The sequence below is a fragment of the Vulpes vulpes genome, chromosome 6, assembly GCF_048418805.1.
Source record: "Vulpes vulpes isolate BD-2025 chromosome 6, VulVul3, whole genome shotgun sequence".
NCBI lineage: Eukaryota > Metazoa > Chordata > Mammalia > Carnivora > Canidae > Vulpes > Vulpes vulpes.
Genome location: NC_132785.1, coordinates 22,171,213 through 22,197,785, shown reverse-complemented (window position 1 = coordinate 22,197,785; position 26,573 = coordinate 22,171,213). Strand labels below are relative to the sequence as shown.

At 38.6% G+C, this 26,573-nt stretch overlaps 1 protein-coding gene across 16 annotated transcripts in view; it reads left to right on the top strand.

The window, feature by feature from the left end:
• The first annotated feature begins 4,988 nt into the window (after nt 1-4,988).
• The window catches only part of PCDH9 (protocadherin 9), a 959,413-nt gene continuing 937,828 nt past the window's right edge, over nt 4,989-26,573 (top strand). For all 16 annotated transcript variants that reach the window (XM_072760679.1, XM_072760682.1, XM_072760683.1 and 13 more), the window contains exons 1-2: nt 4,989-5,747; nt 6,969-10,139. In XM_072760679.1, coding sequence (XP_072616780.1) covers nt 7,104-10,139 — 3,036 coding nt within the window. In that variant the 5' untranslated portion in view covers nt 4,989-5,747; nt 6,969-7,103. The remainder of the gene's footprint in view (nt 5,748-6,968; nt 10,140-26,573) is intronic.

Sequence of the window (26,573 nt, the reverse complement as noted above, 5' to 3'; positions counted from 1 at the left end):
CATAGGATTGAAAAGATGATGCGCATTTTAGAATCTTTTAAAGGAGTGTATTAGTATATGCTACAGAGTCAGTTTTTCATTTAATAAAAAATTAAAGAATTATGTGTATATACACAATTTTTGTAGACTGAGTGGTATTGACTTAAGTCCCAGTCAAAGCGTACCAGTATCTTTAAAGGCTGAGCAATCCTTATATCCATTACTTGGGTCTTATCAATGATACAGAGTTAAGCCAGGGCGGCAGGAGTCAATGGAATATGCATAGTCTCCCTGACTCATCCTAATTCAATTAGAGGGGACTGTGGGTTGAATTTGGTTCCTGAGAGGAGATTATAAGAGAAAAATGAGGCTTATCCAGTCTGCCCTATATTAAGTCTATTTATGTGCACATTATATAACAAATCGGGCTCTTAGAATACCATATGAATTTGTCCTTAAAAAGGAAAAAAATTATAGGCTTGAAGAAGTTGGGAGGAGTATAGAATGAGTTTCTAGAATGGTGTTTCAAGTAATAGGAACTTCTATTTTCAACAACCTGTTAATGAGAAAGTCCTGAAAGAAGAAAAAAATGTACTATATTTTAACTTGACAAAGTTCTAATATCTAAGAAAACCATTTTCCCGGTTATCCTTGGGCAGATGCTGTTGTGCTGGAAACATGTTTTTGTCTCGAACATTTTTCTGTCTCTATTTTTAAGTGTAAATAGGGGTGCTTCCAAATGTGTGTTGTTATTTTGCGTCTTCGGACATTTATATAAGTATGAATGGAATAGCTCATACTTGATATTCTAATCTAACAGTTTTTTACCCACCAAAATCTCATACACAGGAAACAGAAAGTTTTGTGTGTTCTATTTCACTTGAACTTACATGACTTTAAAGTGATCAAATTAAAGTGGAACATATATTCTTCTATTACTACCTTAAAATCCCCTTTTCATGTTTTCCTGAGTGATTACATGTGTACCACCTATGACAGGGAAAAACCTTCATTATGAAAGCTATGTCTGTACATAACCTTAAGTCTTAAATAACCAATAACAAAATTTGAAAATTCAATATTTCCTTTATACAGTAATTGTGATAAAAACAGCACTGGAAAATGTCAGTTAATATTGTAATAACGTTAGAGCTACAAACCTGACATCTATAATCGTTGTCAGTCATAAAATATAGCAAATTGGGATTAAATTTAGTTCAGTCATTCAAACGGAATGAAGCTTCTTGTCACCTGCTTTCCTTTGTGATTTGATTACCATGGACTGGGTTTTCCTTAAAGAAAAAGAAAAAAAAAAAAAGTATTCAAAGGAAAGAAAAAGGAAAAAAAAAAAGTATACAAAGGAAAGAGCTAATAGTAAAGCAGAAGAATTATTCAAGAAGCTCAAGACACATTGCCAGTTTGCACAGCCTTAAAAGGTGTTAATTTTCTTTTTTGTGGTGTTAAAATTCTGCATTGTCATTTTCTAAACAGTGATAATATGAATAACCTTTAGTATTCACAGGTTTTCCTCTGGAAGTATACTACTAGTCTAGCCTCTTTTGTGAAATGGGGACAATAATACCTGCTGTGACGTCAGAGCCCTTGTGACTGATTGATTGATTAATGTCCCTTAGACAGAGTAAGATATCTGGATTGAAGCAACTTTAGAAGTATAGGGCATAGAAGTATTTTTTAAACTTAATTTTTAACTTTGATTACAATATACAACTAGGATACCGGAGATGAAATATAGTCTTGAAATCTTTGAGGTCATTTGATCATTCCGATTACTACAGTCTGACTCTTATATAAAACGTTTCTTTAAAAAGCTTTTACAATCCGTGTGAAATGTGATTTTAAAATGCTGGGTGATAACTAGAAAATCAGATGAAAATCCAATTAAACAAGGTCATAATTTAGATTATTAAATGCCATTACCTGGAAACTGTTGTTTAACATATATAAACGGAGCAGCATTAAATGTTTAAAATATAAAAAATTGTAACTTGACATCTGTTTCTGTATAAATCTTTAATAGCATTTTAGTTTTCAGTTAGCTGGCTGAAGGTGACTTAGCTTTACAAGTGTCCCATGACTTACATAACACACAGAGAACACTACAGGCAATTTTACTACAGTCCAGATGACATAATTCCTAAAGTCCTAATCAGGTACAACGCAGGTGAGAACATCATAATTCCTGGATGTAGAACACATTCATTGACAAAGATGAATAAGGGCTGAAGAGATCTAATTGGAAGTCTAGAATACATATTGAAAGATCCGTATGAGAAGTCATAATTGGAAATCTTATATTTTATTAAATGCACTAGGGAAAAATGACTAAAATGTAGTAAAACAATATACTCCCTCACAAAAACTAAAATTACTATTTCCCAAATTCATAATTCTGCAGGCATAACTTTTGAAATAGAGGTGGATTGTGAGCAGCTCTCATTATGCACATGTTTTACATAGTGTTTTGGGCAGAAGCCTCAAGTTATTTTTTCCCTGGAATATTAATGAGATATCTACTCGTAGTTCTTATTCTATAGTTTATAAGTTGGAATATAATAGGGCAAACAATAAGCTTCAGTTCTGACTTTAAGAGCTAAAACCGGTATGGTTAAAGAATTTCAATAATTTAGAAATGCTAAATAAACACAAAATAGGATGCACTGAAGTCAGCTCTATTTCTGTATTCAATTTCCTTTGCAAAGAACCTAGAGGTACTTCTTTTTGGGGGCTTTGACCTGTGGGTTCCATTAATTGGAGTCTCATGGTCATAGATTTAATCATGTGATGATTTTCTTCTCTTTCCTAACCTTCGTCTGTGTTCTAAGATTTCATCTATGAGCCTAGGATAATAATGGGTTCTGACTACGAGTCAAGCTATCCCTTAGCAAACAGAAACAATTACGCTTGATAATAAGGTTAAATAATTATTGCTAAGCTATGTGTTGGAGATTACAACAGAACTTTGAAATGGCTACAGTATGATTAGAATAAGAATGTGAGATAGCATGATCCTTACGAAATGAACTGGAAAGTGGCTGTGCTGCTGTGTTTATTATAAATGTATCAGGATGATGGTTCATTTATTTTAAACTAGTCCAAAGCATAAAGTAGGTGACAACTGGAACAATGCACTGGTGTTAACTGTAGACTTTGTGAATGGCAAAATAATCATCAATGGTAAGAGAAAAGAATTCCTTTATTTCCCATTGTATCAGGTAATTTTTTTTTTTTACTTTTAGATACTTAAGCAGCCCTTTTTAAAATTAAATTTGTGTATTCTAATCTTACAAACTATTATAAGAGTTGGAAGGCTATTTAAAAACAATACCAACCTATTATTGCTTGCAAGAAACCGGTTTTACATTTTTCGTGTAAGGGATCGATGTCTTTTACAGTGGGCTTTTAGGCACTTTTACTGTGAATATTCACCAGAGAAGTTTGAATAAAAAGGAGCTTACGTTTTCATAGATGAGGGGGAATTGCAATACCAAATGAGTTGGTTAAAAAAATGGAATTATATACAATACCTAAGTTTGATAGGCTTAGTGGTTTGTTTTTTTTTTTAACTTTTAAATATCTAAAAATAAGTTGTTCCTATTGGGAAAAAAAAAAAAAAAAACACCCATTGTACTAAAAACCACAATGTATTCCCTAAATATGCCATCATGGTGCCTAACTATGTGAAGAGTCTTAATGCATCTACAGCCCAGTACAGAATATGGAACACGGAGGTTTAAAATAAATGCTCTTTATCCTCCGTGGAAGTTAGAACAAGTTACTCCATCATGCATTAAGACCTTCTCAGACAACCTTCCGAGGTCATTCAAAAATACATTTTTGTGTGTTCCAAGTGAACTGTTACTAATGCCTCCAGCTTAGGGATCTGGCAGTGTAGGTATACAGCCCCTTACACAAATGTTCATGGTTTACTAATTTTTAAAGCTCAACCAAAAACAGTGCTTTGGGGGGCAACTATTTAGGGAATAATAAGGCGAATCCTTTCTGGAGTCGTTCGGTTCGGCTCTCCTAGGAAAAGGAGAAGCGTGCGAGGTCGGCTACAGAACCGGTGAGAAACGCACAGGAAGGCCAAGCGCTACACCTACTAAAGTTGGCATCAAAAGTGCAAAGGGGAAGGACGAAGTCCCACCAGCCTGGGGAGCAGCTGCGCGGGACGGCGCCGGCCTCCGCGAGCCGAGTCTGCAGCCAGGTGAGCTGCGGGCGGGCTCGGCTGCAGCCGCGCGGCCCAGGGGCTCGGGGTCGCGGCGGCGGGAGCCCCGGGGCGAGGCCCGCGGGCTGGTCCCGGGAGTCCCAGAGGCTGCCGCGTGCCCTCCCTCCGCCCCCCCCACCCCCCGCGGGCAGCGTCCGCCCCCGCGTGCTCCCGGGCCGAGCTCAGACCCCTTTCCTCTCCGCTCCTGATGCAGATGCGAACCCCGCGAGCCGACCTTTCGCCGTCCGCCCTCTCTGCCCTTCTCGCCAGGGCTCCCGGCGGCAAAGCCTCTGGGTGCGGTGCTGGGCACCTGGTCTGATCGACGCTCTCCCGCCCGGGGTGGGGGGGGGGTGACGGTGCAAACCGCGGGCCTGCTGGCACGCTGTGCACTGCGGTTGGCTCGCTCCCTTCTTTGCATTTTGGTCCCTCGGTTGAGCAAAGGCGAGTGCGAAACGTGCGCCCGCGTCGGCGCCCCCCGCCCCCACCCCTCCCCCGGGCCGCCCACCGCGCTGCGGGAGGCTCCCGGATCCTTGCCCGCGCCCCGCCGCCAGCCTCCCGCGCCGCCCCGGCCCGCCCCGGCCCGCCCCGCCCCCGCCCCCCGGGCTCCGCGGGTCTCGGCCCCGCGCGGCGCACGGCAGCAGCGCCCCCCGCCCCCCTGCAGCCCGCTCGCGGGGTTGCTCCGGCGCTTCCCTCCCGGCCGCCCTGCTGGGCATGCTCAGTGCGCCTCCGGGAGCCCGGCTCTCCCGGGGCCGGGATCGGCTCTCCGGGTTTTCGCGGCTGCCGAGGGGCGCGGAGGAGGGGGGAGGCTGGAGACAGTCGGAGCCTTGTTCCTCGCCCCCTCCCTGCCGCCGGGCTGCGGCCGCCCGCACCGCAAGATGCGGGCCAATCAGGGCCCGGGGGCGGGCCCGGGCAGTCACGCCCTCCCTCCGGGCTTACTGAGAGTTCCAGCAAGAAATTCAGTTCAGAGAGGAGAGGAGAGGAGCGGAGAGGAGCGGAGAGGAGCGGAGCGGGGCAGAGCAGAAGGGAGAGGGGCGAGCGTGCGCGGCGGGAGCGCCTCGGTCCCCGGAGCACGGGGGGCAGCGCCCGCCAGGAATTTGTCAGGCGACTGTCATCCCGGAGAGAAGCCAGGGGACCGCGTCACCCCAACTCTGGCGTCTCCTGCAAGAAGTTCGGAGACTTCAGCCGTCCTGACCTCGGAGGGAAATGGCACGCCTGACGCTGTGGAAAATCCCCCAGAGCTGAAGAAGTGCCCCTGGGTGGTGCGTGTGCGCGTGTCTGTGCGTGTGCAACACCACGAGAGCGCGGACCCCGTGGGTGATGGAGACGAAATGCGGAGAGAATGACTAGCGACGAATCTGTGAATTTGTTCTCCGGAGTTGCTAATTTGCCAGCCCGAAGCAGCACATTGTACGAGGAGGAGACGTTTGGCTGCTTGTGATTTCTCCCCAAACTGGTGCTGCCAGATGCATGGCTCTCTACGTGTGGGAACCAGTCGTTCCTAGCTGCAGCATACCGGGAAAGGGGAAAGGTTGAGGCAACTAACGTAAGTGTAAAGTTTCGCATGCACGATTGTAAATGTTGTGTCTAGATGTGTCCTCGGTGTGGACGAGGGGCGTCCGTAATTGGGGAGACGGTTGGGGCACAGCTCACCTACTAGGCTGTATCTGCATCCCTACCTGCATCACTCTGCTGGAACTAATCGCGGGCATCAGCTACCGTGCAGCCTAATGCAGATAAGATTAGAGCCTGGGAACTGACCAGTTCTACTCAAGTAGGTGGCTGCCTGGAGGCTTGCACCCATCTAGATTGCAGTTAGGGGAGCATCTAAGCAGAAGCCTTTTTACCTGCGTTCAGTGGGTTGCAGTGTTTACGTGTGGCAGATGTTACTAATGTTATAACCGGGGATCAGGGTTAAGAAACTGCATTTTTTTTTTCCCCCTGTCTTTTACGCTCAGTAGAAAATATTGTGCTGTTACATGGGAATGTTAGCTGCGTTTCACTTACATCTCGACACTCTCTTCCACATCTAGGATAAGGAATCCTGTATTATACGTTTTTAAAAGTTTCGTGTGTTTCTTAATCCAAATGGGGAGAATTTGGCAATATGGAGAAATGAGAGCAAGGTCTGGGCAGGAGATTTGAAGTCTTGGTATTGTGCTCTTAGGCAATGAGGATATGTAGTGGCCGGTGACTATTGGCTTCTGATGCTGCAGCAGCATGTCCGGATGCTTGTTTCCCAGTAAGATGGGATTAGAAGGCAGTTGAGGAACTGGGGGCAGAGAAAAAAAGATAGTCTTTTTAGAAGGAAGAGATGACTCAGTGTAACAGAGAAGAAAACATCACATTTGACATGTGACAAAGCAATTAGCAGGAACCATAGCTAAATACTTAGTGTTTTTCACTTGTACCTAAAAAAACTAAGGGAGGTGGATTAGGAGCCAGGAGGCGGGTAAGACAGGGGGAGGGGAAGAAGAGAACAAGAATGCATGTTTTGAATTAAACAGTGTCCTGAAAAACAGTGTGGGTGAATACAGGTAAAAATAGCAGCTGTCCTTAATTCAGAAGTAGATTAATCTCATTTTCTCTGGGCAAATGCAACAAGCAGTGGGTATTTAGTGTTTTCATCCACAGAGTTAACTTGCAAACAGTGGCAGAGCAAACTGCCATGTTTACTAATGTGCAGTGGAAAATGTGTTGTGATATTTCATGACTGTGTGTTTTTGTTTACTGAAGAATAATATTGTCTATACGATTGTGTTGACAGTGGCTGTCTCCAAATAAGCGATGAGATGTAATGCATCCTCCAGTCCATGCACGCTTCCTCTTGCAGTCCGTGCATCATTCCTCAGTGGAAACCTTTAAACCCTAAAATCCAGGAAAAGAAAATAAATACATTATCATGGACCTGAGGGATTTTTACCTGTTGGCTGCTCTGATTGCCTGTTTAAGGCTGGATTCCGCAATAGCTCAAGAACTTATTTACACTATTAGAGAGGAATTGCCTGAAAATGTGCCCATAGGAAACATACCAAAGGATCTGAACATTTCTCACATCAATGCTGCCACAGGGACCAGTGCCAGCCTTGTCTACAGACTGGTTTCTAAAGCTGGGGATGCCCCTCTGGTGAAAGTGTCCAGTAGCACTGGGGAAATTTTCACAACCTCCAACAGAATAGACAGAGAAAAACTCTGTGCTGGAGCCTCTTATGCGGAGGAGAATGAGTGTTTCTTTGAACTTGAGGTAGTGATCCTCCCCAATGATTTCTTCAGGCTGATCAAAATAAAAATAATTGTCAAGGATACCAATGATAATGCCCCCATGTTTCCATCTCCTGTCATCAATATTTCCATTCCAGAAAACACTTTGATCAACAGCCGCTTTCCAATTCCATCAGCAACAGATCCTGACACAGGCTTCAATGGTGTACAGCATTATGAATTGTTAAATGGGCAGAGTGTTTTTGGACTGGATATCGTGGAAACTCCGGAGGGAGAGAAGTGGCCACAATTGATTGTTCAGCAAAACTTGGACAGAGAACAGAAAGATACCTATGTGATGAAAATCAAAGTAGAGGATGGAGGCACTCCACAGAAATCCAGCACGGCCATACTGCAGGTCACAGTAAGTGATGTAAATGACAACAGGCCAGTGTTTAAAGAGGGTCAAGTGGAGGTGCATATCCCAGAGAATGCTCCTGTAGGCACCTCTGTGATTCAGCTCCACGCCACTGACGCAGATATAGGCAGTAATGCTGAAATCCGATACATTTTTGGTGCCCAGGTCGCCCCTGCAACCAAAAGACTCTTTGCTTTAAATAATACTACTGGGCTGATTACAGTTCAGAGGTCCTTAGATCGAGAGGAGACGGCCATTCACAAAGTGACAGTGCTGGCTAGTGATGGCAGCTCCACACCCGCTCGGGCAACGGTTACCATCAATGTCACTGATGTAAATGATAACCCTCCTAACATAGACCTCAGGTACATTATAAGTCCCATCAATGGCACGGTGTATTTATCTGAGAAAGATCCTGTCAATACAAAGATTGCCCTCATTACAGTTTCAGATAAGGACACAGATGTGAATGGCAAAGTGATCTGTTTTATTGAAAGAGAGGTCCCATTTCATTTGAAGGCAGTATACGACAACCAGTATTTGTTAGAGACCTCCTCTTTGTTGGACTATGAGGGCACCAAAGAATTCAGCTTTAAAATTGTCGCCTCTGATTCTGGGAAGCCCAGTTTAAATCAGACTGCCCTGGTAAGGGTTAAGCTTGAGGACGAAAATGACAACCCACCAATTTTCAACCAGCCTGTAATTGAGCTGTCAGTTTCTGAAAACAACCGACGTGGGTTATACTTAACAACTATTAGTGCCACAGATGAAGACAGTGGGAAAAATGCGGACATTGTTTATCAGCTTGGACCGAATGCCTCCTTCTTTGATCTGGACCGAAAGACAGGAGTTTTGACAGCCTCCAGAGTCTTTGACAGAGAAGAACAAGAACGATTCATTTTTACAGTAACTGCCAGGGACAATGGGACCCCTCCCCTCCAAAGCCAAGCGGCTGTGATAGTTACTGTTCTGGATGAGAATGACAATAGCCCCAAGTTTACTCATAATCATTTTCAATTTTTTGTGTCTGAGAACCTGCCAAAGTATAGTACTGTGGGGGTAATCACAGTGACAGATGCAGATGCTGGAGAGAATAAAGCTGTGACTCTTTCCATTCTGAATGACAATGATAATTTTGTGTTGGATCCCTATTCTGGAGTCATAAAGTCAAATGTCTCGTTTGATAGAGAGCAGCAGAGTTCCTACACTTTTGATGTCAAGGCCACTGATGGAGGACAACCGCCCCGCTCTTCTACTGCAAAAGTAACCATCAATGTCATGGATGTCAATGACAATAGCCCAGTTGTCATTTCTCCACCTTCCAACACTTCTTTTAAGTTGGTGCCCCTCTCAGCCATTCCCGGCTCTGTGGTGGCAGAAGTTTTTGCGGTGGACATCGACACTGGGATGAACGCCGAACTTAAGTACACGATTGTGAGTGGGAACAACAAAGGCTTGTTTCGGATCGATCCAGTAACAGGTAACATCACCCTGGAAGAAAAACCGGCACCCACTGACGTGGGCTTGCACCGTCTGGTGGTCAACATAAGTGACCTGGGATACCCTAAGTCTTTGCACACACTCGTGCTTGTTTTTCTTTACGTTAATGACACTGCTGGGAATGCGTCCTATATCTATGACTTGATTCGCAGGACTATGGAGACCCCACTGGACAGGAACATAGGGGACAGTAGCCAACCCTATCAAAATGAGGACTATCTCACCATCATGATCGCCATCGTCGCAGGCGCCATGGTGGTCATCGTCGTGATCTTCGTGACCGTCCTGGTGCGCTGTCGCCACGCGTCAAGGTTCAAAGCAGCTCAGAGGAGCAAGCAGGGTGCTGAATGGATGTCCCCAAACCAGGAGAACAAACAAAACAAGAAAAAGAAAAGGAAGAAAAGAAAGTCTCCCAAGAGCTCCCTTTTGAACTTTGTTACAATCGAAGAGTCCAAACCTGATGATGCAGTTCACGAACCTATCAATGGGACAATAAGCCTCCCGGCTGAGCTGGAGGAGCAAAGTATAGGAAGATTTGACTGGGGCCCGGCCCCTCCAACAACCTTCAAGCCTAACAGCCCTGACCTGGCCAAGCACTACAAATCTGCTTCTCCACAGCCTGCTTTTCATCTTAAACCAGACACTCCAGTTTCTGTGAAAAAGCATCATGTGATTCAGGAACTCCCGTTGGACAACACCTTTGTCGGGGGTTGTGACACCCTTTCCAAACGCTCTTCCACTAGTTCAGATCACTTCAGTGCCTCAGAGTGCAGTTCCCAAGGAGGCTTCAAGACAAAGGGCCCCTTACACACCAGACAGGTAAACGAGCACTTTTACTGGTCTATAAGTACTGCATACAAGTGCCCAGTCAACCAGTATTAACGTGCCAGTGTGTCTGTTGTTTTGGTCTAACTTTAGCTTAGTTATAAAGAGGGAAAAAAAAACTTGACCCCTTTTCTGTTCCTCTGGGGCTCAGTCAAGAATTTTTAGAACAGCTTTGAAATTTCTGAGTTCTGAGAATTATTTAACCTCCCAGTTTCCTTCAAATGGCAAAAGATGAAAAGAGGAAGTAATTCCAAAAATGTCCCAAGATAATGTTTGCTGAAGAAGAAAACCTGTCCTGATATGCCAAATTCTGCTCCGGGGGTTTCCAAATTGACTGCTTCAAGATTTTCACGTTACCTTTTGATCTAAAGAGTCACCTTCAAATCCCAAGTTTTAAATGACGTTTGAAGGTCTGACTGTAATTATTTTGGAGCTGTGGTTGCTAAAGGGGTTAATTTTTTTTTAGTCTCTAAACAAGATAGTAGATTATTAAATGTACATCAGCTGTGAAGCACATGATTGTCGCTAGATTGCAACGAAGCCATATAGGAAGCCTTCTCTTTGATTTCAGATGATTTCATTGTAATATAGCAAATCGGGTATTGACTAGAAAGGTTGGCAAATTGTCCATAATGGCCAAATTACTCTTTCAAGAAAAAAAAAATAGAAGGAATGCTTTCTCCCTGATATAACCAATTTATATAGAAAAGAATGAATCCATTGTAAATATTCTCCCATCTTAGTAATGCATAAGTGATCTGTCATAACTCATTTTAAACTGTGAAATATGCCATATGAAGAGGGATTAAGAGGCTGAGAAACTCATATTTCAACCAAATCCAGAATTAGTTTTTCTTAGGTCTAATAATTCCTTGTTAATAAAGATTTAAATGCAGCGCTGTCTAATTTATTTCACTGGTGCTTGTCTATTGCCATGAAATTTGAGTGTCAGTAATAGCCTGTAGATGGCACTAGGGTATCATGTCGCTTGTGCTGGCCAGGTGCCAATCCCGCAGTAGCAAGGAAGGGGGGGGGAGGGAAGGATCAAGCTGGTACTACAACCAAAGATACCTTTTATTTAATGATAGTTGCTCTGGAGCAACTAGCATTTAAATTCATTTGCTTGCTCTTTTGCGATTAGCTCTCACCACACCAACTTTCTAGGATTTCGTAACCCAAGTTCTATCCTTGTTGTTGGTATTGAGTCCACCTATGGTGATGGCCCATCTGAATTTGTTAGAAATAAGGAACGTGTAGATTTCAGAAAATCAAGTCAAGCAAAATAAATTTGCAGAGTAGTTTTGACAGTTGTTGATTAGTATTTGAAAACTCGAGAGTTTTTCCTTTCTTATGTTGGGGGGGGTGGGGGGTGGCGGGAAGTAGAATGTTTTATTGAAACTCTATTTCCCTCCTACCTACCATCTTAATGTTTATTGCTCTGGAGTGACTTTAAGGTTTTGTGGCAATAGATACTTATAAAAATAATTTTGACAGTGGATCACATAGATATTCCCAGAACAGTAAGCATAATGCCTGTGATTACTCGACTAAAATTTCTATTTTTTAAAGTAAAAGATTAGATACCTAGAGCATTTTAAAAGTACATATACTTAGAGCTAGAGTGCACAGAATGAAAGGAATTTAAATAAGTCTGAATAGAAACTCTAGAGGAGAATGTGAGATTATTCGATAGAAGTTGAAGTTGGAAAGATGTATTTTTATGTTAAATTCCTCAGCTTTTCAAGAAAGAATGGTGTTTTAAAATTTAGGAAATTTCCGAGCTTAGTAAAGGTTTATAAAAGTTGGTAAATAGATAATCATGTTGAGTAATTTATGAAGCTAAGTGGATTTAAATATGAATTTGCTGTTAATGAAAAGAAAGAAAATGGCTTTTTAAATTTACCTTTAATGTGAAGGTCACTCACAATACACTGATATTTTATGATTTGATTTGCATAGAATCTTAAGAAAAGCGAACATGATTTAAACTTTTCACATAAAATCTGAAATCTGTCTTCCGAAAGGATATACTGACATTCTTCCGACATCATCTTTCTTTTCATGTAAATGTGGTGTGTGTTAGCATTGACGTACAGGCCCACTTTTTCTGACTTCGCAAAAGTTGAAACTATATGTAGTACAGTGACATAAATGTTAAGTGCATTTCAGCAAATTATGGAAAAGATATTTTGTTGAGGCTTAGTCATAAGAGTATTTGTATGATGTAATCTTTAAAATAGGATGCTGACTAATTCTCTAACTGGAACTAAAGTGCGTTTTAGACATTCCTTGAGACCATGTGTCACTGTGCAGTTCCCATTGTAGGCACTTTGATGTTCAGACATAGCTATAATTCACTATTATGATAAAGAGCTATTGAAATGGCTTTGCTTATACCTTTCAGAAGTTTTCATGCTGAGGAAGAAAAAGTGCCATGTTAGAGAAAAGGAATTTTGGAAGTAAGGAGAAGTGGTGGTGATAGCAATATGTACAATTTTAGTATAAAAGAGGCATATTTTCTATGAATGAGGAACACAAATTATATACTATCCTTTTAGTTTTCTTTTTTTAACTGAACCACATGAGTGTTATCTGAAGATGTTCTAGTTAAGCTAAAATAAAAATTCTTTTTTTAGCTCCTTCACTTCCACTCGTGGCTTTTATACAAAAATGTGCTCCCGAAGCTACACAATTTTGAAAAAGTAGGGTTTATTACAACAAAAAAGCTTTCAAAGGAATTTATAAACATATAATCTGTGAAGATTTTTAGTTGAGTGGGCACAGTGCTGTTAAGAGGAATACTTTTTCACTTAATGGTGCTAGGTGATGTGTGAATAAAATGTAAGACTCTTCTTGAGTAAAGCTTTACCAAATTTAAATATCATTAATTTGTATTGTCTGTACAATGAAAACATGATGTCTGACTCTTGAACCATGAGTTTGCTTACAGTGCGTTGGTTCTTATTTTGTCTTCTATTCACCTGCTGTTTTGCCTTGTGTGACCCCGCAAAGAACGTTGTAAACCGCACTCCTCATCCACTTTGTTTCACTAAGCTTTCATTTTCCTCGAATATGGCAAATCTGTCACTGGATTTTCTACCAGTTGTTTCACATGAATTTTTGGAAGTACCCTTAGCATTCACAGATTGAGTGAAATGTCCCTTAAAAAAAAAAAAAAAAAGAAAAGCAAGATCATATTTTGATATTCACAAATAAGCAAAGTTCACTCTTACAGGATTAAGAGGATGACAACATAATTAATTCTGGTAAGGCTTTCAGTGATAAAGCTCATTGGTGTATTTTACTAAAAGGGAAATATATTCTTAATGGATATGATTTTTATAATGTATGACGTTAAGTTTTCACATTTTAAAGTGTCTCAGAATCACGTGGAGGGTTTCTTAAAACATGGGTTGTTGAACCCCTCTCCCAGAGGTTCTGAGTCAGCGCCATTGGGTTAAACCCCCAGTGGCACTGAAAATCTACACTGCTGACAAGATCCTAGGCCATGTGGATGCTACTAGCCCAGGGACCATACTTTGAGAACCACTGCCTCAGCATATTGGAATCAGAAACCTCAGCTCCCTTCCCTATCAGATGATCATTTCCAGAGTACCTGTTTGTGTACAGTCCAGCTCTCGGCTCACTTATTGACAGCTGTTTTATTGTAGCTGGAGGGGCTTTACAGTAAGCTGTTTATTGCTATTTCCCAATCCGGTTGACAGCATTTGGGGAATTAATTTTCTTGGCCCCAGTGTGGTTTTTTTGTGGGGGTATGAATGAAAATGTTTGTTGTTGTTGTTGTTGTTGTTTTTAAGTGACCTATTTACATTTGACAACTTCTTCCAGTAATAACACAATCTGTGAGAGTTGTACTAGAGTTTGGTTCTGGGTAAACGGTCATGTTTAATTTTCTAAATGAAATGCTTATTTTAGAGTTTAAACATCCTGACTTTCACTGTTCTCAATTGAGAGTATCGGCTCCTATATACATCTGTGTATATATTGAAGGAATTGTACATTGAAAACGTGTATGCATGCTATACTCAAGTATATACATATACTTGTACTGTGTAAAGGGAGTTGCTTCTATTCCCAATCATTTAGAGATACTATGCTATATTTATGATTACTTTTCATTTTTGAGTAATCCCACTACAGCCACTAAAATGCTATGTCACGTAAAAGGCTCAAGACAGTCATAGAATTGCTATTTAGAAGAGTGAAAAAATGCAATTGAAAGTGAAGGGAGCAAATCTTAACTAATGTGAGGCTAGTAAAAAACTTGGAGTTACTTTACTAAATTTTGCAGTGTATCGTGACAGTTGAACACAGGTGGCATGTGGAGAAAAATTGCTCCCCCCCCCCCAAAGCAAGTTATATTTAAAGTGATGTCAGTTGTGATTTTTATTTCTATTCCTTCCCTTTGGCTAAGTGCCCTGTGATCATGAAGTCAGTTATAAGGCAAAGGATACCCAGACCCCTTGGACTGATTCAGGAATTTGAAATGAGGATGGACCATCTATTCAAACTGGCCACCTTTCTTCTTGGGTTTGTGGGACAAATACTTGATTTTTTTTTTTTCAAATTGATACAGCTAAGTTATAAAATTCAAGGTGTATTTTAGTATTCATTGCTAATAACCTTAAAGAGAGTAAAAATAAAAGTTGCCATCGTATTAAGCATAGATGTGTCTTCTGATTACTGAATATGTGTTAACATAGAGAACATAATTTCTGTAGTTAAAATATTATCTACTAAATTTTGCAATTATTTCTATATATAGGAACACTAAACTGATGTTCCTTTAATTTCAAATGAGTCATCCTTATGGAGTCACAGAACAGGCGTTAGCATCATTAAAATTACCTTGCAAGTATTGTACTTGTAATAATGTGTTATATTCTTATGGTATATGCATAGTCTTACTAAATATGTCAAGCTATAATGCATCTTCTCGTAATAGCACAAATTGAAATATATGTGAAATAATAAAATAGAATTTGGATTTAATGAAAAACCTCAAACCTAAAATCACATTTCCTTATAACTAATTGTGAATTAGTTTGACTCTTGAACTTTCATTTTTCATGTTGACATACATGAGATTTGTGTAAACTATGCCCCCCAAAATTGGCCTCTGAATTATTTTTCCTATTAGATTACATGACAGTACTGAGGTATGAAAATGAGACCTGTAAATTATTTTCTCAGAAGCTCTGTTTCCACAGTTTTATTTTGTTATTCAGATTTTATTTCTGATTGTGTTTTGGTTGGGTAGGAATGCAGAAATCCCCCACATGCTAAAAACTACAGTGGTCATATTGGTCCAGAGGTAGCGGATCAAGCGTTCATAGGATCGAGGGCCATGTCAACTATCCTTCTCTTTTTCAGTACTTTCTCAGTTTGGCTTTGGCAGAGTCGAACTCTTAGCTTGCATACTGTTACAGACCAGAACAAAACTGAGTTTGATGGATTATTTACCACTTTCACTTAAAATCCCTGTGGTAAGCGTTCTCTGAATTTAGGGTGGTGTTTTCTCTGAATTTAGGGTGGTGTTTTCTTGATGGAGATCCTCTATTCAAACTAGTCTCCTGCTAATATTTTTTTCTCTCCTGCTAATATTAACGAACCAGTTAATATCTTATATAGTCGAGGTAGTTGGAAACTAAGAATTAGTTGACATGGATTTTTAAAGTTTGGCTTTTTTGAAAGCTGATTTGATGTTTAATATCTTTTCCAGGATTTTATATACCAAGCCCCTGAAGTTTGCGTGTTTTTTTTTTTGTTTTGTTTTGTTTTGTTTTGTTTTTTAACTATGACTCTAATCACAGGCCAGATGTTAGTGAGAATTTGAGAATGCAAATCAGCAAGGGGCTTACTCTGAAGTCTTCAGTATCTGGAGGCAGAGTAGCTCAATAACTAATGATGCTAAAGTGATAAATTCTTTGTAATAGTTAGGATCCCTCAAATCTGCATCAGATCACAGAGGAAAATCTGAATGTAGAAAGGAGATCTCTCATGTAAAGACTCTGCTATTTAAGATTTCATCAGTTATTTCAGATAGCTGTTCAATCTGTCAAACATTTCATTTGGAAAGGAACACATGCTTTTTACCTTTGTTTGATACAAACCTATTGGGCTGTCAGTCATCAGAAACATAGAACAAGAAAGACATATTACTATGATTGACATTTTGGTTTTGATTTATATTCCTTTTTCCCTAAGCCAAGATTGATTAAAATGGAAATTCCTAAGTAAAACAACTACCCTTCCTTAACAGTGAAGAATGATGGCAGGAACAAGCTGGGAAAACAACCCATATTTAATCTCTCACTCATATTTTTGTCCTCTAGACAGTTTGTATCCTATAGACAAGAACGGTAGCAGAACTAGTAGACTGTTCCAAGCCGTAATATGACTTGAAGGCATTCAAAACTTGAAGCCATTCATTAGGGATGTGTTTTTACATACATATCCATTATTTAAATGGCATGTGAAAATATTTCCCCTGATCGTTAACAGTCTGATTGATTACAGCGCCATCAGCACATAACACTTTAAAATGATGGACTTGGAGCCACCTGTACTGCTGGGGGTGGCGAAGATATAAGCATGGTCTTTGAGGCATATTTGATTAATTCTTTCTAGTCGTTTTACGCTCATTATTCCGGAATTCCTTGAGAAAACAAGTGCAATTAACTTACCTTTTCTTAAAAGGAGTCTGCCACAACCTCACCACTCATTAATTTATATAGATTTTTTAATTATATGGGCTGCAGGGAGATGGAAATTTGGTCTGTTTGCCATGTTTGTATAATATCTTGTATTTTAACATTCTCCCATCGCTTGTCTTTCTATCTGACCATCTCTGCCTTTTAGTGTTGCACTGCCTGCGAATATCCAGTCTCTGGCCTTTTTCAGTCTGTTAGCAGTTGATTAAGAAATACTCTAATCCCTTCCAGGATATTGAGAAACTAATGGGTTGCAGAGTATTTGGGTCTTTAAGCTTCAATTGTAAATGGTATGAAGAATTGTCATTGAGCTGATATTTGCATATATCTCTCCCAGTGCTAGTTACTCTGCCTCCTTTTTTTTTGTCCTCCTAATCTTCAGCTTTCATTCTAAGAATATTTATTTTGGTCGGAAATAAGCATGCCAGTGATAGAAATTTGGGATTCACCTCCAAATGAATGCCATCACAGACAGGGAAGTTCTGGCACATTTTGCATAGATCTGTATGAACACAGTGAACCCTTCATAAGCTCTTAGATTGCAGGAAATCAGTGCTGAAAATTAAGTGGGGTTTTAAAGATTTGCAAAGTAGAGAGCTTTGTATAATGCCGGTATCGCAGGTGCCTATTAAATATGAAGTAAAGGCTTTGTAATACAACTAGCTAACACATTTCCCCTCCGCATTAGAGTGATTTATAGCCTAGGGAATTAGTCTTGCCTATTTTTTCCAAATGCAGAAACATTGGAAGTGTCTGAAAGAATAAAAATGCCAAACACATGCCTTAGAATAGACAGATTTGCCTTCTGATGAATCTAGTGATGCCAAGTGGACAGTGCAGGCCTGCCCACACTTACCTTCAGCACTCTGGATGCCTGTGGTCTGGCTTTCAACTCTTCCTGAGAAGAAACCCTCAATTGTGTGTGCATAGATTCTCCTCTACATGTAAATCAGATTAAAACCCTAGGTATCTATAAAACTATAGCATTACCATAATGAAGAGGGCTGGCTACTAAGTGAGTGCTTTGATCCTCCTAGGAATTGATATGGAAACATTTCTCAGGCTGTATTTTTAGAATTTGTCTTTGCTCCATTTGTAAATACTGTGTATCCGTAGCACAGCATCTCGTTCCAGACATATGTGCATTTCAATACATTTACCTTCATGACAGTGCTCAGTAGAATGCCTTGCAGTTCTTTAATACTTAATGTCTTTGGCCCCGTTAGATATAAATCAGTGGAAATAGCCATGCATATTTTGAAATGATTTTACAAATCCTATATTTTTGCCTACCAGAAAGAGCATATAATCCATGTGCAGTCCACAGTAGGTACAGTGGACTTGCTGAGAATCATCATAGATGATTGATTTTTAAAACAAAAACGTTTTTTGTGCAAGACAATAGCAACCGCAATTCAGTGAATGAGGTTTTTTCCTCATTAAACAAACCTCAATATGGAGAAGAATGGAAACACAGAAGGATATAGAAAATGAAACCATATCTTTTATAGGAAGAAAATGTCTTCTGCTGACAGGAGTTCTGTAGTAGATGTTTTCTTTGGGAAAAAAAAAAAATACTGGTGTCTTTTGGATTCGGAGGATATAACCAGTCTGTGCCTCTGTGTGATAGGAGTTGCATGCTGAGGACTTTCAAATACACAGCTACATAGGATTCTGCAGGAAACTTTTTGTAGAAGGTGCAAGTGACAAATGGAGACAAAATGGAGTGAGTTCTGAGTTGTGAGTTGATGCCCTCCTGTGTCATATATTCATGTCATTGAACCAATTTTCACATTGGAAGCCTAGAATCACAATAGCCTTCCTTCTGTTTGTCAGCTGTGAACACACCTGCACTGGCGACTTTTCTTTGCTCCACTTCATGTCATTCACTAGGTGGATTATATTCATTCATATTACTTAATATACACCTGCTTTCTTAAGTTTCTTGAGAGATTTTTAAATGATGCAGATTTTTTTTCTGCACATCTATTCTGCATGTCTGTGTGTTTTGCTCAAGAACATCCGTAAAGTATCAAAACACCCACAATGTGTCCTTTCTTCCTAGAAATAGAAAATCTCGATCTTTTTTTCTTTTGCAATTTTTAAAATTGAGTTTTTCTTACTGATAACCATTTTCAAGGTGAAGAAGTAATGTTAAATTTAACTGTGTGGATTAATGTTCCAATGCATTCCTAATCTTCAAATTTCCAACATAAAAAAGATGTTAGAATTTTTATAAAAATAAATTCTCTTTTTGCTGCAGAATTGAAATGAGTATCAAAATTACATTAAGTTGTAGTAAAAACAGACACAGTCTTTAGGATATTTTAGTTTGACATGAGCTCATTCTTGGTCTTGACAGCAAAATCTTCTGCCAAGCAGTGACGGCAAAATATGTTGAATTCATTGATTGATTTTTAAACATGGTAATAATTAAGCAAAATCATTTTGACACCTCAAGTCTCTGTTTTAGACAATTAAATTCTGCTTTCGCTAAGGTTATTGACTTCTGGATGATACTGGAAGCAACGTTCCTCAGGGTTTAAACTATTCCTGTAGGACCATCTGTTATTGGCAAGGCTGTGCATCCACTCTAGCCAATGCAGTAGCAACCCCAGGCGTATATTCAGGATTGTTCAAAACACGGTCCTCGTTCCTCATGATCCTTCAGTCTCAAGTGGTAACTCAGTGAAGTCAAATACTGCTATATCATAATTTAAAGCTTAATAATTACGGTGGCTGTAGGCAAGTTCCTTAAAGTAAGAGATGTATCTTATTTACCTTTGTATTTCCAAGACCAAATCTACAATGATGCCTAAGAGTGAACTTAGCAGGCATTCAGTAAATGTTGGCCTAACCGAGAGAGAGGAGCTGGTATTGGCGTTGTACTCTCTGTGTGTATAGCAGTTGCATTGATTTCATCCCCATAACCGTATAAGGAAGATGTTCCCTTCTCTCTCAGCTAATGTAGAAACTGAGATTCAGAAAATATGTTGGGCTTTTTTTTTTTTTTTCCCAAGTCACATGGCTAAAGCCAATGGCTTTTATTTCCAGGCTACAACCCTACCTTTACTCTGGTATTTCTTCCTTATATGTGGTGGCCTACTTTTACTTGTAAAACACTATTTTTAGGCTATATATGTTTGAAACATTTTCTTCATTAGGGACATATTTTCGTTGCAAAGGTTTGCAACCCATTTATATATATATATTTTAAAAACCATATTATAAGGCAACTCAGTGCACTCAAAATTATTCTTTACAAATTACCTCCTAGTAAACTAACTCTAGCTTACGTTAAAATGTGGTAAGTGAAGTTCATCTGTATCCATTGCTGCTGTGACAGAGGCCAAAATGAATAAAATATATGTGGAGAGACTGAATGTTTGACTTTAGCTGCCGTACATATTTTCCTCTATACCATGTGTGTCCTGATGACAAAAGCTCTAATTAGTTTAAAGAATTTTTTGTGGCCAAGGAATCACTATGCTCTCTAATCTAAGAAATTTTGGGCTCTCTGGCACCCCTCTATTCATATTTCTGGAGGTCTAACTTAATCCAGTCCTATGGATGAGCTTGTATAGCTTGTCTTGGACTCTGCATTTTACCATTTTGATTTTTTAACATATATAGTACACCTTTGTATCATTTATCAGTGTCTTGACTCAATGATTTCTGCATGTACATCAGAGGGAAGCAGAAAATTAGAAAACTGCCAAACTACTGATTCTAATGGAAATACTTTCCTGTCACATAATCAGATATCTCCAATTTCCATCTTCTCCTTCATTTCTTCCACACCACTATGTCTGCCCATCATAATACCTTCTTAAAAAAATAGATATTGAGATATAATGGAAAACGAAAGGATGAACTAAAAAAACAGAACCAGATTCCTTTTTTAAGATTTTATTTATTTAAGAGAGAGAGCATGAGTGGGGGAAGGGATAAAGGGAGAAAGAATCTGAAGCAGACTCTGTACTGAGTGGAAAGCCCAGTGCTGGGCTCCATCTCACCCACCACAAGATCGTGACCTGAGCCAAAACCAAGAGTGGATGTTTAACTGACTGAGCCACCCAGACGTCCCAGATTCCTTTTCTTCTAACCTTTCTCATCAGAAATTTTGACATGAGGGATCCCTGGGTGGCGCAGCGGTTTGGCTCCTGCCTTTGGCCCAGGGCGCGATTCTGGAGACCCGGGATCGAATCCCACGTCGGGCTCCCGGTGCATGGAGCCTGCTTCTCCCTCTGCCTGTGTCTCTGCCTCTCTCTCTCTCTCTCTCTCTGTGACTATCATAAAAAATAAAAATAAAAAAAAGAAATTTTGACTTGAATCTTTAAATACTTAGATTATTGAGTAATTACCTCTAAACATAGTGTTCAATAGATTTACTTTGTTACCTGCTTGATAGGGACAGGTGATTTAGAAGTAAGAAAAAAAGTTGTTACATTAAAGTTCCCTTAATAATCTTTTGAGTCAGCCAGACATCACCCTAGAATCATGTATGGATTCTATAAAAAGAAGCAAAATAATAATTGAATAGTGATTAGAGCAGTGTCTAGCTACTATATTAATTTTAGAAAGATAAATTTGGTGTCTAAAAGAACGCACAGAATAGTTTCTCAAGACTCAAATGGGCCTTTGAGACTATTTGGCCTATTTAATTCTTTTTCCAGCTAAAAAAAACGGAGACCCAAGAAGTAATTTGATATTTGGAGTAGGAAAAATGACTCCATGAACTGCTACTAAAAACTGTGACATTGGGCACTTCATTTAAATATACCAGTCCTAAAATACCCACCATTTGCTTCAACGTGGATGGAACTGGAGGGTATTATGCTGAGTGAAATAAGTCAATCGGAGAAGGACAAGCAGTGTATGTTCTCATTCATTTGGGGAATATAAATAATAGTGAAAGGGAATATAAAGGAAGGGAGAAGAAATGTTGGGAAATATCAGGAAGGGAGACAGAACATAAAGACTCCTAACTCGGGGAAACGAACTAGGGGTGGTGGAAGGGGGGAGGAGGGCGGGTGTTGGAGGGGAATGGGTGACGGGCACCGAGGTGGACACTTGACGGGATGAGCACTGGGTGTTTTTCTGTATGTTGGTAAATTGAACACCAATAAAAATTAATTAAAAAAAAAAAAAATAAATATACCAGTCCTAGCTTTTCTTGTCTGTAAAATGAATGTGATCATGCCTAAGCCATAAGGTTATCTTGAGATTAAGTGAATGGGTACGTGGACCCCTCTAAATGTTTGGCCTCCGGTAGGCAGACATGAAAAAAAAAAAAAAAAAAAAAAAACCCTCACACAAAACAAAACCTATCTTCTCTTTTTTTTCTGTCCAAGGATATCAGCTTGCCACTGACAGAGGTGCTGATTTCACTTAATGCCTGTTCTAGTTTTGTTCTTGGTGGTTTTTTGGAATCTGAGTTTTATATCTTTTTAATAAGTAAGTTATCTTTGTTAATCTGCCTTTGGTTTAAAACACTTTTTGGAAGGCGGGGGGGTTATGTAGGATTTCTGAAAAGTTGATCTTGTAACAACAGCATCAGAATAGTGCCGACAGGATCTTCTGCTTTCTTTTGAATCTTAGTCCCTATTGTTTCCCATTTATATAATTGCTTTGTCTTTCATTTTGAGTGTTTCACCATTTTCATTCGCATGTTGTATTTAAAATTATTCTGCTTTTAGCATTTGTTATTAATTTACTTCCCTGTTGATTGCCCATTGGAGCTCCACCCGTCTGGGGATTTTCACCTTATACATCACTCCTATTACAAAACAACATATAAGAGAGTGAATCTGTTTCACAGTCAGTACTTAACACAGCTGGAGCCATTTGAAACCTGCTGGTTTTTGCTTCCAATTATTCCATAGACTAGAAAGCATCTCTGTTGAAGTAATGACATCCATGGTGTAATCAAACTAGTTAAAATGCCTTGGAGTATATGGATCATATTTCTGGGATTCATCATATGTAAGCCAGAAGCATAAAAATCAATAGATTTTTTCCTTTCTTATTTTAAAGTAATATATATTCACTTATAAGCAAGTTTTTAATGTCTAAATATGCAGGCCTATATTGTTTGAAACTGTAGGTGACGTAATAACATAAATTGGATCCAACAAATGAAAATATAACACGATATGATGGCATCTGAAAAATACCTTTTTTAAATATCCTGGAGTCAGAATCATTGCCTTGTGTTAGACTAGCTGAAATCATCAAGATGAAGTTATTGATTTGGATTTGGAGCAGAATGTAGTGGGGATTTGTTACTAATTCAATTAACTTTATCAACTAAATAAGTAGATTTGGCCAATTTTTAGTTGCTTCATTGTGACTTGGTTGTAGAAATTAAAATTTTAACGTCTACTGACCTTTACTATCTTCTCAGTGTGATAAAATTGTTTTTGTATTGGCTTTTTGGTTTAGTTCTAATTTTGTATACAGACAGTGGCCAAGTAAGAAAAAAAGGACTTTAGAACAAAAACAATATGCAAACTTACTCCTTGTGCTTGGAAAATTTGAATCAAACAGATAAAACATAGCACATTGGCAGGATTTCCTTTAGAGTACTGATTGTTTTATGCTAAGATGTTCTATCTTACAGCAGTGGGATGGTGAGCAGAGCAGGGACATAGTATGGATGTTACCTTGAGTTATCAGACTTCAAGGAGTTGTAAAGTTTATAGCATGGCATATACTAGATGTTCAATAAATTTTACTTAACCCCACCACAAGGGCAAACATGGAGATAATCAGACAAAATGAAGGTGTTAAATGCATTTTAAGTGGCAAGAATCAGACTCTAAAGATTTAGATTTATTGTTTTTTTTTTAGATTTATTGTTTTTTATAAAAAAATATTTGGTCTTCTCATGGCATCAAGTACAATGTATACTGTATATACATAAATACAAGTCAAGATGACCGCCATTTTATGTTGTCCATTTCAATGATAAACCTCTGTTAACTCTTAGAATAGAGAAGTGATTGTGCATCCCAGGAAGTATATGTAAATTACAGTTCAGATAATGACCAAACACTTATTTTATGAAGATAATTATATTTTTTGTGCTACAGTTCTCACATCTCTCCTTCTGTGAACAGAGTCCACTTGATTTTTTTCCTGTAGCTGTGTGAGGGATCTTTCCAGGTTGAATTCCTATTTGGGCATAAGCTTTGCAAGTAGACAATTTCTAGCCTTTATCACTAGACTACTACACCATGTTATATTTTTCTTAATGGATACTAAAACTTGTTCCAGAATTATATCCTACAGTTTTAAATGTGTATTTTTTTGAGAATTTTTAAAATCTTTTTAAAAAATACATAACTATGAATTTTTTCTGCCAAAGACCTGTAATAGGATCTACTGATATATGTATGTTAATATTTATTTTTCATTAATTCTATTATTCAACAGACATCTATTGAGTCACTGCTGTGATCCAGAAACCATATGAGAGAGAAAGATTTTTAAGAAAATAAGACATTGCTTTTGCTTTAAAAGATTCCAGTGGGTTTTAAACACAATACTTTTTTTTCTTGGAATTCCCTTATTTAAAATATGAGTTCTCTCTGTTTTAAATTGATGTCATCATTTCCCTGAAATATATTTTTTGAAGTCTTTTTCTTAACTGGTGCCAGAGACTTGATCTTTCAGTAGGGTAATAAAATTCTAAGATCTATTACTCTAATTATAAGAACGCCACATTTAAATTTATCCTTTGGTTAATTTAGAGGGAAATGCACTTTTTCATCCTTAAAATCACACGTCTTCTACAGGCAAAGGTGTTAATAAAATATAGTTGTGAGAAAACTTCATTTTTGTAACTATGAGATTAGCATATTTGCTATATTAAAAATCACTTTAAAAACATGGCACACATTGATAATGTTGAATAATAACCTAAGTGGAAGAAGACAGTGTCCTCTACAAATGGAGTTCCACTTACACAGGGATCCCCCCCTTTTTTTTAGAGATCCCTTTTTAAAGGGTCATTTTGAATCATGATATTCTGCGAAACAGCCTTCACCCTTTGAAAAGATTTAAGCTTAAATGAAACATAGATTTTAAACTCTTGCTAGAATAAATATTTGGTTTAATTGGCTTTTACCTCCAGATGGTTATGAGTTGGGCAAGTCTATTTTCTTATGAATAGTTATCACAATATTTCAAGGAATTAATGCAATGAAATGATGTTGAAAGATTGAGACCTTCATTGTATATTTTGTTCTTAAATTGAGAAACAGTGATATCCTGAAGATTTGGTTTCCTTTAATCACAGAAGAAAATGTCATAAGTGAGCTTTATATTTCAGGCAAGACAGACTATAATATTTTTAACTTTAATCATTTCTAAAACACTAATTTACATATGGATGATGTTTATATGAGCAGGTCATTTCAAAATTCTGACATAGTATTCAAACAGAATTTTTTTTTAGAAAAATGGTGCATTTAATGCCTCACCTGCACTTTCTTGTGCAGACCTTTTTTTAAGATAAATTTTCACTGCCAGAAAATGTACTATTTTAAATGCAGTTAGGCTTCAGTGATAACCATCAAGATGGTGCCTACCTCCAAAAAGATCTTTCCAACTGTTCTGTGGATACTTAGGCAACTATCTCTAAGTAATTACTCCAACCTAAATGAGCTACAAAATTGAAACCTTAGGAATGTGTACACCTTAGGAATAAAATGTGTAATGGCACTTAAATATACTTAATAAAATAATTTGGTGGGAAATGATAAATTTGATATGACCAAGCACATAACTAATGTAATTCATTTTTCAATGTGAAAATATGGACAGTTAGTTAAGCTAATTTAGTACCAGGAAACAGTATACATTAAACTTAGTAAAATAGATACATATAAATAAGGATTGGTATGGAAATCACATGAATGTTACTCTGTTTGCAGTAGCTAGTTTCTACATATGATCGATCAGAAATGTGTCAATCTCATCATTATGGTAATTGTTAACTTGGTGTCTTTACATAGTTTTAATTTATTGCTTACTATGATTTTTGTGACTGTGCATTGCTGTACCAAAGAAAATGAACCAGTAGGGGTCATTAAAATAAATGAATTTTCCTATATTTAAAACTTTGGTACTTCTTGCTTTCTAATTTTGGGCAACAATCCTATCTATTCAAAAACACTTATACTTTGCTGAAGTTTCACTTAGCATTTTGAGAATTACATTTTCTCATCTGAAAATTATATCATCAAATTCAGCCATTTTTTTTCATTTCTATTAAAAATTGAACGATGACTTTAATTAATACTTAGACATCCTCTTTGGCAGATTTCCTCATATCACCCAATATCTGTCTGGCCTACTTCTTTCTATCATTTGATATATGTTCAAACGGTGCAAATCAATGTTGACATTGACTCATGAAAAACAATTACAAAATAAACCCTATGGTTCAGTCTCTCCTGACAATGAACAATTTGCAATATCCCCGTTGTTTGTTTGATCTCTGTTATCATTCTCTTGCCTTAATGTTGATAACAGAGCATTGCCTTTATCTTCTTTGAGGTCTCTGCCTGATTCATTTTCCCTTCTGAGCTAGAAAATTAACTTTTTTTCCTCCTGAATCAGAAAGCACAAAACAGAAGAACTCTAAAAATTTCAAACAGATTATTGGTGTTTATAATTTGATTAGAAA